The 17,558-nt window shown below is 40.8% G+C and overlaps 1 protein-coding gene across 2 annotated transcripts in view; it reads right to left on the reverse strand.

Moving 5' to 3' along the window:
• Positions 1-1,814: 1,814 nt before the first annotated feature.
• Positions 1,815-17,558, reverse strand: part of LOC123647972 (chondroitin sulfate proteoglycan 4-like) — a 48,072-nt gene continuing 32,328 nt past the window's right edge. The window contains exons 7-8 of one of the 2 annotated variants that reach the window (XM_045565641.1): positions 7,461-7,644; positions 1,815-6,532 (exon numbers count right to left, since the gene is read on the reverse strand). In XM_045565641.1, coding sequence (XP_045421597.1) covers positions 4,755-6,532; positions 7,461-7,644 — 1,962 coding nt within the window. In that variant the 3' untranslated portion in view covers positions 1,815-4,754. Of the gene's footprint in view, positions 6,803-7,460; positions 7,645-17,558 lie in introns of both variants that reach the window. The other variant, XM_045565639.1, reaches the window with a different exon arrangement.

The following is a 17,558-nucleotide window of genomic DNA, read 5'->3' on the forward strand; positions in this document are numbered from 1 at the left end:
GTGTGACTGCACAGGTTGCATGCCCACGGAACTGGCATCGTCTGGACTTTCCAGTGGCAAATTTACCTGCTGCTCCCACTTTTCTCCTACTACAAGTGCACACACGCACCAGGGTCTGCTGACTACATCTTCTTAAGGAGCACCGACACGGAGGAGCTTGAGTTTCCCTCTGCCTGGCTTCTGCCTCTGCTCTGACCTATGCTCCCATAGGCATGGCCTCTGGGGTGGTTTCCTGACCCTGCTGGGGTGTGCTGAGGTGTTGCCAGGCCAAAGTCAAATCTGGGCAAAGGAGAGAATTTTTCTTAAAGGGCTGTTTTTTCCCCCATAAAGTAAGATTCATTTAAAAATGAAATTATGACGATGGTTGGTAGTACTTTTTGTTTTGTTAAGGATATGAAAATTTTAAAAAAAGTGGCAGACCTTTGTCAGTCCTGGAACTGAAATGGAACTTGACAATCCATGGATGTCTGAGAACTATTGTTTTGGGAGGAGGGAAGGGCAGGTAAGGGTTCCAGATCCAGGGGGCTGGTGGATGTGCAGATTTGATTCCTGCATGGACAGGAAGGGAGTGGTGCAGGGTATTTTATGGAAGGCTCCACCCCCTCTGCAGGGTAGAAAACATTTGACCTCTGAGCTTGAGCCTGCTCCCTGCAAGTGTTCCTGAAGTGTTCTTTGTTTCATCCATTTTCTTACAGGTCTCCAACAAAGGACTAAGAAGGCCCTGCATGCCAGGTAGAGTTTGAGCATTTGGGAAGTTCCCTTCTTTAAACACTTCATCTATCCCTAAATCACCCATGTGAAATTCCTCTACCAGTAATACAGTGCTTTTGAATTAATAAGTGTACATCAGAGGTTAATATCAGACTATGAGCCTCTGGTTCTTTTAAAGTACATTAAGTCCCTAGGTAAGAAAATTCTCTTACAGCAGTTAGTATATTCTCTGATGCATTAAAAATACTGCACAAACATTATTATGCTATTAATATCAGGTGATTATATCACTAAATCCCAACAAAACCCAAACAGCTGGGTCCTAATACTATTATCCCCATTTTTTGGCTAGGGAAACTAAAGTTCACAGAAATCGAATAATTCCTCAAAGTCACATACTGGGCAGTAGGAAGCCACAATCCAAAACAGACCTGGAGTCTATTATTCAACCACTCTGCCACGTCACTGGGCCCGGGGCACACCAAGGGACAAGGAGTGCACGGTTGCGTTGAGAAATGAGGAGGGTGGGAGACAGGACACAGTGAGCCATTCTTGTGCCTCCAGTCTAAGCCCACCCCAGAGGATACCTTCTCTTAGGCAAAAATCTGTCACTTTTCTGATATTAACCTCTGGTATGCACTTATTAATTCATCAGTCATTTGTTAAGAATCAGTGAATTCATTATGACAAATAGTTAAAACTATTCAGTTATAGCTCTGCATATAGGAGAAGCCATTTCAGACTGATTTTCAATTTCTAAAATTTCAATTTTCAACATTAAACAAAGCTTTGCCAAAATATTTTTTTCATACTTATTTGAGCCAGCACCAAATGGTAGGCATTGTTTCCTTTTAATTGAACCCATATGCAAATCAGTAGAATCTTCCAGAGCCTCTGGAAGAAATCTTTCCAAACTCTCTATTAATTACTGAATTAATAACTGAAGGTTTGGCATCTGGATCTCACACTGATGTTCTTGCACAAGCAGGCATGCTCATAAAACAACCACGTGAATTATTATTTTAAAATGTGCGTGTCTCCTTCCAATATGGACACCAATTTTATGTTTGAAGTTACAAAATTAACAGGAAAAAGAGGAAGGAAAATCATATATTTTTGATGGGCCAGGCTGGTAATCCTAGCTCCAGAGATCTTATGGCTGAAGCAAGGAAGAGGCCAACATGCTCACTGAGCCAAGTATGTCTGGCTTTTCCACAAAGAACAGGCATTCCCCTTGCCCAGTTAAGGGGTAGCAAAGCCCACTTACTGGATGCAGACACGCTCCTTAGTCTGCCCCTGTGTGTGCAGACTCAAGCACACACTGCCAGTCTATTCCTTCCAAGTGCCCAGATTAGAACAGGCCTAAGAACAATTTTGAGTTGCATAATGATCAAGCCAACTTTAGGTTAAGACTCTCATTCCTCCTCCTTTCTAAAACAAAAACACTTGAAAGAGGCTATATAACTCAGAAGTCCAGAAAAACAGGAGGGAAGTGCTTTTGGAAGAAGAGTAGAGAAGTTTTCTTCAGCAACAGTTGTCCATGCCAGGGATGGCAGTCAACAGTTGTCCATGGCATTAGATCCAAGGATCTAAGACGTGAGTAGGTGTCTCTAGGCCCAAATATGCTATGCTTCCATTTATTCTGTAGACTGTGAAATGCGTTTTCGCAAAGAGCAGTTAAAATTGGGTTGGGAGGGAGGTGTGACTTAGAGGAGCAGAAAAGAGAGAGAGTGAGAAAAGCATCTTTTCCATATGGAACTCATCAGAGGCATCAGACTTTTGGGGACACTTTGACCTCATCTTTACCTTTATAAATATCCTACCTCATTTTTTTTCTCCTGATGTGTTCCACCTGTTAGAAAAATCTTTCTCTAAGTAAGATAAGGAGAAATACAAAGAAATGAGTCTGCTGTCAAGTTTTGCTTGGGTTTTAATGTCCTCTTTTTGAAAATGTTCATGTGTACCATTAGCCAATCAGAGTTTCAATATGCTGTGGAATTTTCACCCCACCATGCTGTTTTTAGAATATAGTTTTTGCCTAGACTTGCCAATAAGTTTGTTAATCCTTCACTGGGTATACAAGAAAACTCTTCATTATGGCTTAAACCAGGGTTTCTCAATCTCAGCACTACTGATATTTTGAGCCAGATAATTCTTTGTCGTGGAGGACTGTTCTGTGCATTTCTGGATGTTTGGCAGCCTCGTTGGCCTCTTCCCATTAGTTGCAAGAAGCACCGTCCCCCAACCAGTTTTGAAAACCAGAAATGTTTCCAGCCATTGCCAAATGTCCTCCAGGGGGGATATCTCCCCTCACAACTACCTCCATCACAGCCCATCCCACCTCTACTAAAAAACATCAGCCTCTGGCTTTAAGAAAATCATTAAAACATGAAAAGGAAATATTTAATATTAGACACCAATTTGAAAGATCAAAATCCCCAGAATTTCAATACTTGAGGAATATTTCAATAGACTCTATCCATTGTCTATCTCATTGCTATGCCCCCATCCTTCCCTAATTACATGGTATCTCTGAGTTGGTAGACTCCTCACAGCCCAAGGAGAGACAGATAGTCAGGAGAATCCCATTTTCTTTTGGCAGTGGTTGGTCAAGGGATGGGAATCATGTTACCCAGTTCTAGACAATGAGACATAAAAGGGGAAAAAATGTTTGGGGAGGAACTCCTCTTACAAGATTATAAATATAATAATAAAACAAGAGTCTGTCCTTTATTTTGCTATCTTTCTCTTTCCTCCACTGTGATTTCTGCCTTTGAATGTGGTTGTGTGGTTTGGAGCTTCAGCAACCATCTTACAATCATAAGGAAGTAAATAGAAGAACAAAATGCTAACAGCTTGAGGAAGGTAGAGAAGAAAGAGCCAAAGAGCTTCAGTCCTGATGACATCCTTGAACTACTGAACCAGCCTTAGACTGCCCACCCCAGAATGTTCCTTAACTGAGATAATTCCACACTTTTTTTTCCTAAACCAATGCTTGGCAAACTAAGGTCCATGGGCCAAATCCAAGAATTAAGAATTGTTTTTACATTTTAAAAGGTTGTTGAAACAAAACAAGAAGAATGTATGACAGAAACTATATGTGACCCACAAAGCCTAAAATATTGACTATGTGACTCTTTACAGAAAAAGGTTTCCAATCCCTGACCCAAGCTAATGATAGTAGATGTCTTGTGATTTGCAGCCCAAAGCATTCCTAATACTAGTATTGATATCTTCATTTTACAATTACAGAAGTTGAAGCTTGAGTTGGCCAGTGGTAGGCTCAACTGGACAATTTAAATACAAATTTGCCATTATTCCAATTTATTGTAAAGTTAAGCCAAATTGAGGCATCACAAAAGCATTTAACAAACTTTTCTGTCCATTAGGACTTCAAATAATATTTCTATTCTAGGATGATTTTACAAATCAGAAAAGACAAAGCCTCTTGATGAAACACAATGCATTTCAGTGAATACTTTCAAAAGGGGCCAAAGTATCCCACTACCTGGAGCATGGAGGCACTTCCCACATTAGGAAATCAAACTTAGAGACTCCAAGGAGGAAAAGACATTACAGAAAAGCCCTACATAAACAACTCATTGATTTGATAAATTACCTTTTCTACATGCTGAAATAGTTCTTGCACTCCCTGCTGACTCAGAGTGAATCCTCAATGAAAAGTATTCGAAGGCTTCCTCCTTTAACTCTATGTCCCAAGTTAATGCTGCTGTTTTCAGTGGGGCCAACATGTTCTGCAGCACCTTAGTAAAGGGTTTAAATATTGACCAACTTATGTATACTGAGAAAGGTCCAGGAGAGGACACACAGAGCACATTGTGGAAAGCCCATGAGTGTCGTACAAAAGTTACAATAAACACCTACCAACGTGTAACCATGGGGCTGTGACTGAGAACTGCATCATTAGTGGGGCCAGTCTTTTCTCAGTTCATTCAGCTGGTATTTATTTGCCTTTATATCCCAGTGCCTATCCCAGTGCCTGGTACACAGTAGGTGATCAATGAAAAATGACAGCTCTCAGTCTACACCCAATACTGGTTGTGCTTCAGCATTGGGTTGGTTTGTCGGCAGAGCTTGACCATGTCGGGATCCAGGTTTACCCATGTCTTCCAAGGAACACATTTTTCCACTGGCTCAGACACAGGAGATGCCACTGGCTCACATTGCAGGGTCCTGAAAAGACTGGTGGGAGGGCTGCTGGAGCTTTGTATAAGGGGTGTTACTGTGACAGTGGGAACAGTCGTGCTTCTTTCTGGCCTACGACCTGGGGCTGTGGGCTCTGGGTCGGCCTGGGGCTTGAAAAGAGGTTTTGCCTTCTCTACCTTCCGGCCCAGCAGCCAGACACATAAGGCCACTGCAGCCACTATCAATAGGAAGATCATCGCAGCCAAAGGCAGGATCACCATCAGAGGGTAGCTGCTCTCCCTGGGCTGAGTGGGTGCTCCAGGGCTGGCTTTGGTGGCAGCTGGTGGCCAGATGACCTTGGTGGGAGAGACCTTGCCATCCACGCTGGGCTCTTGATCCCTGTGTCGTCCCCAGGGATCTGCTTCCTGCCATCTGGTCCGGGTCAGCTTCCCCAGAGTTTCTGTCTCTATCACGGGTCCTGAGGAAACCACAGGTTTTTCCAGAGAGAGAACTGAGGTCACAAGGTTATCTCCAGTGACAAATAAAGGAACATCTGTTGTAAAAATTTGCAAAAGTAAGGGGTCAGGTGGCACTATGGTGAAAGGGAGATAACCAACCGCAGGCTGTACATGGTCTGCCCTGAGCAAGAAAGTGAAGGAGTCATTCAGCACATCGGTGCCTGTTAGATTGGTGTGTGGGTCAAGCAGCAGCAGTCCTTGGTCAATGTCCCTCTGAGTGAACAGAGTAGCGTCTTCGGTCACAGTGCTGCGAGCCCCCCTCCACACTAGCCTTCCATGGACAGGGGGTTCTGTCACTTCAAATCTGGGATCACTGTTAGTCATATTAGCCAGTTCAGTAGCATCTAGGTCCTTTCTTCTCAGCTGATGAGCCACTCCGTTGGCAATTTTCAAGTCTGACATAACCCGCAGTAAAGGCCGCACTCTGATGTTCAGTGTTTGTCCTGTCAGGTTGCTTTCTGATGTAAACAGTGAGAATTGTAGCTGATCTTTTGCAGCAGTGAGATTGGTCATGTGGTAAGAGAGTCTTCCTGAATCCAGATCCTCCTGTCCAAAGCTGGTGACCACCTGGTTTTCAATCAGTAGGTGCCCATGCTGGAGGGGCCATGTTATCTTGTAAGTGACATAGGGACTCCTCCCATTGGTCATGGCTGACAGGTGAGCACTGGTGATGGGGACGGTTGTCTGGCCTTGTGGGAGAAGTAGGTCAGTGAGGTTCACAAGGGTGATGGAGACAGGAATGACATCCAGGTGGAAGAGCTTGTAGAGAGGGAGGTGCTCACCATCTGTCACACTAAAGTAAAACACTCCTGAAGATGGGCTCCCATCTTGTATGAACCACACCTGAAAGTCATCAATGTCGGCTTGTGTGAAATGGTGAACAGGTGTGTCTGGATGGTCAGCCATTGTCAAAAAGCCATTATTAGGATGACGGAGAATCACATATGTGATCTCATTTGGAGGACTGTCTAGATCTTCCACCTTCAGGTTTTCAGGTCCCACAACCAATCTACTGCCCTGCAGAACTTTCAAGCGAAGTCCTTTTGTCTTTAATTCTGGAGCCTGGTCATTAACAGGAGAGATGGTGATATTAAACATCTCTTCAAGAAAGTCAGTTTCTGGTTTGGTGGTGGACTTGCTCTTTTGGTTTGGCCAAACTGCAAAGGTAAAATTATCAGCCAGGGATTCAGAGTCATCGTGGAAGTATGTGATTCCAAACTTATTGATTATATGCTGGGAGAAATAGGGTTTTCCTTTGGTAATATTTCTTTCTCCAACCATAATGGTTCCATGGTGAGGAAGAGATATAACCTGGAACCAAATTTCATAGGAGGAGCGCTGAGATTTGGGCAATTTAAATAAGAGATTGGAAGCATCTAACTTAGATTGGTCAATTAAAACTTTGTCTCCCTCCATGACAGTAGCACCTGTTCAAACATAAATATAAAGAACAAAGTGGCAATTCATTAGAACTTTCAGATGACAGTTGTAAAGCTCTTTCTCCCTCAAATTTATCTGTCCTAGTGGATTATTCAAAACACTTTGGTTCCTCAAGTACCTGAATTAGCATTTCTACCCAGGGCATATGAAAAAATTAAATTTTAAATAAACACACATATATACTTACACACAATTCAGTCAACATTTCAGGAAACTGAGCTTTAGAACCTTCAGATTCACTTATAAAATGTCAATGTCCAGACCTAACTTATCTACTACCACACTTTCTCTTGCCGTGGAAACAGGTGCAGCTTTCAATACCCCTTTCCTTTCAAGAACTTACTCTAGTTTTCATTTTCATTTCCTATCAACAGTTTTCAGTCATGGGCACAGTGAAGTCCCCATTTGGAGGTACAAATAAAATTCTTTAAAGCTAAACTTCCATCCTTTCCCCAACACAACTATTAAGCTCATGAGGACAGAAGAGGACGTGTAAAGAAATAACATTTTTTTGTAATTGTCTAAGTTTTATTTCAAAAGTTGGTATCATGGACATTAACAATTAAAAACAGAAAGACTTATTTCCAAATTGTGCCTCCTTTAATAATGATAGATAAGGCACTAATCATGTCTCGGTGGCATTACCTGTATTTGCAAGCAGATGACTGTGCTGTCCAGGTTCACTGATTTCATAGGAAATAATAATATGAAACTCCTCAGGGCCTAGAGCTGCCGGTGGGGAAGAGGCTGTGAATGTAAAGAAGTCTTCTGTGGTCCAGTCTGCGTTCTCACGGTCCACGTGCTGGTATAATATCAGCCCTTCGCTAACCTAGCCAGACAGTAAGAGTATTAGCCTCTGGCTTCAGGGATGATACCGTGATTAACATGTATCCTCACGGGAGGAGATACACAATCTTTCAGGGTTCATTCTACTCATGCTCAAATTGTTGCACATACTCATGTAAATGTAGAAACATTAAAAACATGGTAACTTATTTTTCAAAACTAGAGGATTCTATTACACAAAAGATCCATTCATCAGGGAAGGAAAAGCACATTGATTTTGAGATGACTAATATCTAAGGCATTTGTGTTATAGAAAATTTATGAGAAACCTCCACTTACCTGTCAGGGAGCTTCAACAATTATCAACTCATAACCAGCCTTGTTTCATATATACTTTTCTGCCCAGCAGATTACTTTGAATCAATTACAGACATCACACCATTTCATCTTGCTATGATTTGAATGTTTGTCCCCTCCGAAACTCATGTTGAAACTTAATTCTCCCATTGTGGCAGTATTGAGTGGTGGGAGCTTTAAGAGGTGGTTGGCTCATGAGGGCTCTGCCCTAGTGAACGAATTAATCCATTCATGGATTAATGGGTTATCATGGGAGTGAAACTGGTGACTTTATAAGAAAGGGAAGAGAGACCCAAGCTAGCAAGCTCAGCCCCTCACCATGTGATGCCCTGTGCCGCCCTGGGACTCTACGGAGAGTCCCCACCAGCAAGAAGTCCCTCACCAGATGCGGCCCTTTCACCTTGGTCTTCTCAGCCTTCATAACTGTAAGAAATAAATTCCTTTTCTTTATAAATTACCCAGTTTCAAATATTCTGTTATAAGCAACAGAAAATATACTAAGACACATCCGTAAATGCTTCAGTAAGTACTGGTAAAAGATGACTCTTAAAAACATAACCATAATACCAGTGACACATGTAAATATTATAAATAATTACATAATAGTATCAAATATGCAATCAGTGTTCAAATTTCTCTGATGATCTAGTACACGTCTTTTTTCACATAGTTGCTTTGTTTGAGTTGGGATCCTAAGCACATACATTATATTTGTTTGATACTTCTCATAGGTGTCTTTTTGTCTTATGAGTTCCCTTTCTTTGATTTTTTTGTTTCTTGTAATTTATCTCTTGAAGAAATTGGGTTGTCTTCTAGAGTTTCCTGTATTCTGGATTTTGCTGATTACATCCCTATGGTGTTTAACATTTCCTCTCTTCTCTATATTTCCTGTATACTAGAAGTTAAATGTAGACACATAGTAAGAATTGGGTTCAATCTTGCAGGTTATATTATGCATTTCCTCTTGTATCTCATCGCAAAGCAAAATATTTGGTTGCCTCTGTTTTGGATATGCTAAGATTGATAGGTGAGTTTAAGTGATGGCAGGTTGATCCATCTGTTTTAAGGTTCCCCATCAGCCTGTCATCTAATAGTTTTAAACAGTCATTGATACTATTGCCTAAGTCCGTTGTTATTGCAGTGGCAAAACATTGATAACTCTTTATCATTCCTTCTTCATTTATTATCTGCTAGTTTTTTATGAAGAAGCACTTTCTTTCATCAGCTATTTGATTATAATGAGGTACAGAAAGAACTTTCATTCATCAGCTATTTGATTACAATGAGGTACATAAAAACACGAGAAATTCTTGATTTTTTCCATTTACATATCAATTTTTAGATAGTGAGTTTGTCCCCTGGCTCTAACTGCCAAACATGACCGTTGCATTGGTTTTGTTTGTGTGTTTGTTTGTTTTGAAATCATTATAAACTCATGAATTTTAAAACATGATGTATTTCACTCCATTGCAGTTATTATTCTCATTGATGTTCCAATTGTCCCACCTTGCCTAAGGTATTTTTTCCTGAATTTAATCAAAGTCCCTGATGCCTGTTAGCTGTCAATGTCCTTTCTAACTCAACCGATGGGGATGAGTTCTACTCAGTTTTGTTGTTCAGACACCATGTGAGTAGTCCTTCCTCAAACAACAATGCTTGAAAGTTCCAAAATTGTAACCACAGAAGGAATTGCTACAGATGAAATACTCAATCCTTAATTCGTATGGCTCACATCTTTTTCTGACCAGCTAATTATTATAATACTCTGAATTTACAGGTGGCTTTTGCCACCTGTCCAGATCAAAGGTACCTAAAAGTGCCTAGGATAAACTATCACATAATTTACAGAGATGTTGGGTCTACTTCATCAACCAATATTTGGAAATACTGTATTAACTAACAGAAGTTGCAGTCTCTGAACATGTATTGCTCTGGCTAAACGCTGGTAGAGAGAATGTATCTTGAACCAGAGTTCTAGAAAGGCTTTTGATCTAGTGAGTTTCCACAGAAGATAAGCTCCCTGTCCCAGAGGGGCCAAAAACTGTACGAGAGAAGATTTTCGTTCCTTATGCCATTCAAGAATGAGGTAAAGAAATGCTGTCTTTTGGTTATTTAAAGTGAGAAGAAGAAAATATCATCTCTAAACACTTCTTCATAAAGAAACAAGATTACTCAGAAGAAATTAGAGTTTCTCCAAAGATAGTAATTTCGGGTACTAACTAGTGACGCAATACCCCGCAGTTCCTGGGAATAAAGTCTGTTTTATTTAGTGATCCTGCCACTTCCATTCCCAGATTAAGATTTATGACAAAAGATTAGTCATGAATGTATTTCTTCTCCCAGAAAGAGGTGACTGTGCCACCAGTTTTAGACCAGAGTATGGTTCCTATGAGTCTTGAAAAGGTATAATATTACAAAGCAAAGAAGATCCAGTTTCCTAAGATTAAAAGTAACAAACTCTATTAACTAGGGGAAAAGGTCTTCTTAGAAGCTTTGTTTAATCTTGTCCATTGGTCCTTTGGTACATAAATGAAAATTTGCTTCCCTGAAAAATATATAAGAAGTTGTTAGAATAATCTAAGGATCTTCTGATGGAGAATGATTGCCCCAGGGAAGGAATGGTGCTCACAGATGGTCAGATGAAGGTCAGAAATCTTCTGAGGGAAGGGACCTGGGAAGAATCCTAAACACAGGTTTGTACATTAGGAGCCTAGAGAAGGAGAGATTCCATTTCTGTTATTGATGGGTTCTATCTTTAAAAAGGCATCTCAAGAGTAGGAAACTAAGTGGAAATAACCAATTGACTTACTTTACAATGGAGACTGAGAGAGAGAATTTAATTAGGTGCATTTTGAGTCTCTGGACTTTAAGACTGGATAGCAGGTTACTGAAAGTGCTGAGCTAGAAAAAAAAAGGGAGTCAAGGTGCCCAGGGAATGTCAACTTGCTGGCCATGCCCTGAAAGGGGTTTGCAGGTGAGAAGAGTCTTTAATGTTTAGAAGAGAGCTTTCACCTCTACCACTGCAAGAGCCAGGTTCTAAGGGCATCTGTGTGTATGTGCATATTAAGAGAGGAACAGGAATGGGAGAATGAGACCAAAACTCCATGAGAAAAAGTGTGGGGTAAACCTGAGGAGAAAAGGGTCTAAGAGAGGGTTAGGAATTTTGTCACCTCAAATAGAAAGTGGCCTTAGAAGCAACTTCCAACAGCTCTGCATATTTCCACAGTATTAAATATGGGACAGATAAGCCACTTAGCTAAATACCCGGGCTCTGGGATTAAGGGAAGGGTGTGGGGGGTTATTATTTCCTATGGATTTAATTTAGCCCAGATATTTTCTCTTTTACAGATGGAGTCTTTCTGGAATGTCATTAAAAAACCAATGGTGTAGAATTCCAACTAATAAACATTGTAGGAAAAGCAAAATGAGAAAAATCACCACTTGGCAATCACCACAGTAATAAATACTTCAGGCAAGAATCCTAAACCTAGTGGGCTAAAGTGTGATGAGAAACAGGAGATTTAAATAGTTCCAGAGAATCTCCTCAGAATATATTTATTAATTACAAAGGGGACAACAGCACCTTCACGGTGGAGAGACCTGAGAGGCAGCTCCTGACCAAATGATGACAGTAAACATCCTCCACCCCCAGGCAAAGTGGACCTCCTGCCTGCCCACCGCAAGCTCTGAGAAGAACCTGGCAGCTCTCCTGGGATTCCTGCCCCACAGGCACAACCTGAATCAATCTGATCATGGGGAAACACAGGATAAAACACCAGGTAAAACCAAACTGAGGGACATTCTACAGAGAACTGGCCTGTACTCTTCAAAAAATGGCAAGGGCGTGAAAGGCAACATGACTGAGGAATGGCTCCAAATCAAAGCAGATGAAAGACACAGGACAGCTAAATACTATGTCTTATGCTATGGATATTTTTTCTTTTGCTAAAAAGAACGTTTATTGGAACAATTTGTGAAATCTGAATAAGGTCTATAAATTATATTAATATAACAGTATTGTAGCAATGTTAATTTCATGCTTTTGAAAATTATACTACTATTATTATATGAGAGAACGGCCTTGTTTTTAGAAAATGTACATTGAACTATCTAGAGGTAAAGGGGCATGTCAGCAACTGGCTCTCAAAATTTCCAAGGTGAGTGTGTGTAAAGAGAAAACAATAAATGCTAACATTTAGGGAATATGGCTGAAGAGTACATGGGAATTCTTTGTACTCTATTACAATTGTCCGATAAGGCTGAAGTTATTTCAAAATGGAAAGTTAAAAAATAATTTTAAAAAGTAAATCTCATGGTGTTTTACTACACCTGCTTCAAGAAGGAACCAATAATCCCTCTTATCTGATGACTCAGCCTATGTGGAATGGGAGAGGCACTCTTAAATCAAGAAGTGGTTGTTTCCTATCCTGATATGGGGTCTGGGTGGTCCTTATCCCACAATGGTTTATTAAAAGGGTTTGTTCTGTAAAATTTGGATTCAGTCAAAAGGCCACATTCAAGGATCCAGAAGGCCACATGTGGCCTTGAGGCCGCAGGTTCTCCACCCCTGCCCCAGCCCCACCCACACCACCATCACCTCCTCCCCACCCCACCCACCACTTGGTCCATTTCTCTAGGACTTTAACAAGGCTGTAATCCTACCTCGGCTACGAATGGGTGAATATTTGGTTCCAAATGCTAGAACTTCTCAGAGCAGTGCTTTTATTTGAAGGCATGATATTACTAACATAACATCCTTTGTGTTAGGTTGGGACAAAGAAGAAGGGAAACAGATGCTTTGTCTGGGTGGGGGGGCTTCCACTGAGAAATAGATGACTTTAGGAGATGCTTTGTCTACTGGGAGGAACAAATTGACTAGAAGAGGGGCTTCCAAGAAAGAACAGATGATGCGTCAAGGGGTCACCAAGAACCGACCAACAAGAAAGAGACAGAAAGGCCATAAAGTGGAGATATGTCCAAGGCCACAAATGAGGATCTCTGGAGCATGCATACAGAGTACCCTCAAGTGACCTACTCTCATTAACACTGTAAAAATCACACCTACCAGCGCCATGATAGTTTATAAATACCATGGCAACCCCCAGAAATTGCCTTACAAGGTTAAAAATGGGGAGGATTCACCATTCCAAGAATTTTCCACCTTGTTACAAGAGAAACCATGAATATTCTGCCCCACTACTCAACATAAAATTAGGGAATCAGCATAAAAGAGAAAATCTTGTTAAACTCAGGGTCTCCTCCACTCATGGGAGTTGACCCACTCCTTCTCTGGAATGTATTATCTTTAATAAAGTTTTGCACTTTTCTTGCTTGCATCTGCTTGGTCTGCTCATCTGCTCCATCGACCAGTATCCATTCTTCCGTACTGGGAACCAAGAACCAGGGAACACAGGGACCTGACATCTGGTCCCCATACCTGACACCTTGGATCTCTGAGATCTAAACTTCCTGGATCTCATATCCTTGATTCCTATCAGACCACAAATAAAAAAACATTTTTCAGATGCTAAAGAGAGATTTGATGCTAAGAAGGTCAGGGTCCCTGACTTTTCTGTGATGGGTTAAAGTTTACAGCGGAGAGGCTGCTGAGACACTCAGAAACTGGAAGTTTAGGGAATACCTCCCTACCTGACCCACATCACAGAACTATTAATAGCTGGTAGCAGAGCTGGGACCAGAAGCCAGATCTCCAGGCTCATCAAAAAGAGCTCTTTCTCCTGTAGCAGTTTATAGGGGCCTCTTTGCCTCCAGCTGCCTGAATTCTTCCTCTTCTCCCAAGGAAAAAAAGGACACTTATTCCTATGAAAATGGAAGCCAAAGAGTGTTGCAGATTTTGAACCTTGCATTGATCAGACCTAAATTCAAATATAAATGCTGCCAATTTTTAGCTCTGTGGCCTTGGTGTAAGTCATTTAATCTCGCTGAGCCTTCATTTCAAATATAGAATATATATTCAAACATAGAATAATATCTCACTTGTAGATATATATTTGACCTAATGGGTCTATTGGCATATCAGTGTTCAAAAAAAAAAAAAAATGCAAGCCTTGGGGCATTTCTAGGTCTTTCAAGAAAGCATCTAAGTCTTCACTAACCAATTCCTTCCTGGGACATCAGGGTATTCTGGTGAAGACAGAAGGCAGTACTCATTTTTTATAGTGAATCATGGCATGCGAGTATTAAGCAATCAGAAAGTTCTAAAACATGCCTAAGAAAATAAATATTTTCCCATAAAAATGAAGGAATTTATAGGCTGGAATCTTGGCTGGAATCTTGGCACATATTCCAGAAGCTTACTTCCAGTTTCTCTGTAAATAAGTACTTGTTCACCATTCTATGTTAGGTATTTCAATAAATATTTGTTTACTGAACAAATAAACTACTTTAAAAGTGCTTTACAAAATCTAATTATAAAGTATATTCATTTTTAATCATAAAGAAGTAGAAATAAGGCAATCCAGGATATCTTTTACCCATTTATTTAACAAAACACATAGACAATGCCTAACTTTTACTGAGCCCTAAATATAAATTCTAGGCACTTTATGCATAACTCATTTAATTTTGTCTCAAGGGGTCTTCTTATGCCCATTTGAACGATTAAAAAAAAACAAAAACAAAAAACAAGGCTCAAAATATAATAATTCACCCATACACACGAAGTGGGAGAGCCCAGTTTTGAACCTAGTCCTGTGTGTTCCAGAGTTCATGCTTTTTCTACTACCTAAGAGCTGCATCTACAATGTGGAAAACTCAACAAGACTCTAGGCAACAAAGAAATTCACAAGATCTGCTTTCCAAATCCAAGGACCCTGTTAATGGGGAAAGTCAGTTGCAAGTACAACTAAGGCAGACAAATGCCATTGTGATCTGGCCTGGCTAGGACATGGTCACTATTGGCCAGAGCTTGACCACCCTTGTAATGATTCAAGGGAATAGCTCATTCTATATACTGTATTTATTACAATGGCAAATTAAAGAAAGACTATATTCCCATTCTTCTATACTACTGCCATTTTTGAGCAGGTAGAGACTCAGATAAGACACTGGGGAAAATAGGGTGGCACTAAAGAAAAAGGAGTTTTTCCTGAGGGAAATTCCTGTTTGGGTCCCAGGGTGACTACCAGAGCCTGCTTGCTAAAGGCTAAGCTTTTTAAACCTGGAGCCAGAGAGCAGAGGGTCACTATGAGTGCCCTTGGATGAAGCCAGGGATGAAGCAGGAGCTCAGACACACCATGCTTGGTGGAGTCAAGCATGGCATGGAATCTGATGATTATGGAATGTCTTCAGGTCCACAAAAGTACATGTGGACAGGACTGAGGATAATGAGAACAGAATTGTCAAAGTTGGCCAAAAGGCAGGGCTAAGAACACTCAGGAGAATATCTTTATTCTGAGGGTGTCTCTAAATATAGCTCCTTAATGAATTTGATAAGAAAACCAGAGCATGAGTCCTTTACACTGATCCTTCCCACAGTGGGACTTAAAAGTCAAACACAGTTTTAAAATTCCCACTGGAAAAGAGAGTAACCGAATCATCTGTGGGTCAGCTGGGGGAAGGAGGAGGATGAGATGGAGACAGGGAATCCACTTGCTTGGTCTTCCACACATGATGGCTTTGCCCAAAGTTCAAGTCTCTGGATAGGATGTTGGCCAGAAGGAGCACAGGAAAGAGAACTGGCCCCCCAAAAAATCACTATCCTCAACAGATATTCATGGGGAAAGAGACTACATAAAGCCAAACAATTCAAGAAGGTAAATTCACTTAAGTTCCATGAAGACTAACCAAAAAGTCCTAAGAGCTAACTTTCCGAAGACACCAAGATCCTATGCTCTGAAGGACGAGCTCTGAGGAATGGCTCCTCTCTGTGCCCCTTCTCTTTTCTGCCAGGACTGACACCATCATAGCTGCACAGAGCAGCTGAGAACAGAGGGTTCAAGGTTCCCAGAAGAGATCAGAAGACTGGGGCAGCCCAAGGTGCCAAGGCTTAGAGAACACTCAGGTATCAGGCTAAATAAAGTGGGGCTGAGTTAAGTCCCAGGAGTGATTGCTCTTCGTGGGCATGGCTAGAAGAGGTATTTCAGAAAACCTAAGTTCCTAAATGGTGATACTTGGAAATCTCCAGCTAGAAATGGGCAGATGAAAACCTGGCCCATATAATTATCCCATATTTGTGGCTCATGCCCTTCCATGACAGGTCAATCTCTTCAGAAACCAACTAGAAAAAAAGTCTTTTCAAGGATCCCAGCAATGTATCCATCTACAGCCTTGCCTGGCAGAGAGGTCCAAATCCACATTTGTATAGAAGTGAGCATAGATTCTCATGGGCCTTATGCCATTATAAGTATATAGGCCTTACTACCAAATGAGATCATATGAAAGGTTATTATTAGGAAACTGCAGAAAGTAGCATGGGACATCTTGTTTTTGTTATATATGAATGTAGTAGGCTAAAAAGACCCCTGAAGATACCAAGTCCTAATCTCTGGAACCTGTGAATGTTCCCTTATATGGCAAAGACTTTGCAGATGTGACTAAGTCAATGATTCTGAGATTGGAAGATCATCCTGTATTATGTGGGTGGACCCTAACTGCAGTCACATGAATCCTTATAAGAGAGAGGTAGTGGGAGACTTAGACAGAAGAGGAGAAGGCAATGTGACCACAGATACAGAGACTGGAGTGATATGGCCACATGCCAAGTAATGCCTGCAGCCACTGGAAGCTGGAAGAAGCAAAGAAGGAATTCTCCCCCAGAGCCTTCGGAAGGTACACGGTACTGCTGACACCTTCATTCTGGCCCACTGAATGGAGTTCAGATTCTGGCTTCTGGAACTGTCAAAGAATAAATTTCTGTTGTATTAAGCCACCAAGTCTGTGGTAATTTATTACAGAAGCCATAAGAAATTAATACAAGGAACAAACATGAAAAAATGGTCAATATTTCTAAACATCAGAGAAATGCAAATCAAAACCACAATGAGATATCACTTAACTCCATTGAGAATGGCTTTTATCAAAAAGTCCCAAAACAACAAATGCTGATGGGGATGCAGAGATAGGAACACTCATACACTGTTGGTGAGACTGCAAACTAGTACAACTTCTATGGAAAGTGGTATGGAAATACCTAAAAGAACTAAAAGTAGACCTAAAATTTGATCCAGCAATCCCAATACTGGGTATTTACCCAAAAGAAAAAAAGACATTCTGTAAAACAGACATCTGAACTTGAATGTTTATAGCAGCACAATTCACAACTGCAAAAATGTGGAAACAACCCAAATGCCCATCAATACATGAGTGGATTAATAAAATGCGGTATATGTATACCATGGAGTACTATTCAGCCACAAAAAACAATGGTGATCTAGCACCTCTTGTATTAACCTGGATGGAATTGGAGACCATTATTCTAAGTGAAGTATCACAAGAATGCAAAAACAAACACCACATGTACTCACCACTAAATTGGAACTAATCAAAAAACACTTATGTGCACATATGGAAATAACATTCATCAGAAATCAAACAGAAGGGAGGGGATGGGTAAATTCACACCTAAAGGGTACAATGCAC

This window comes from Lemur catta, chromosome 12, assembly GCF_020740605.2.
Source record: "Lemur catta isolate mLemCat1 chromosome 12, mLemCat1.pri, whole genome shotgun sequence".
Lineage (NCBI taxonomy): Eukaryota > Metazoa > Chordata > Mammalia > Primates > Lemuridae > Lemur > Lemur catta.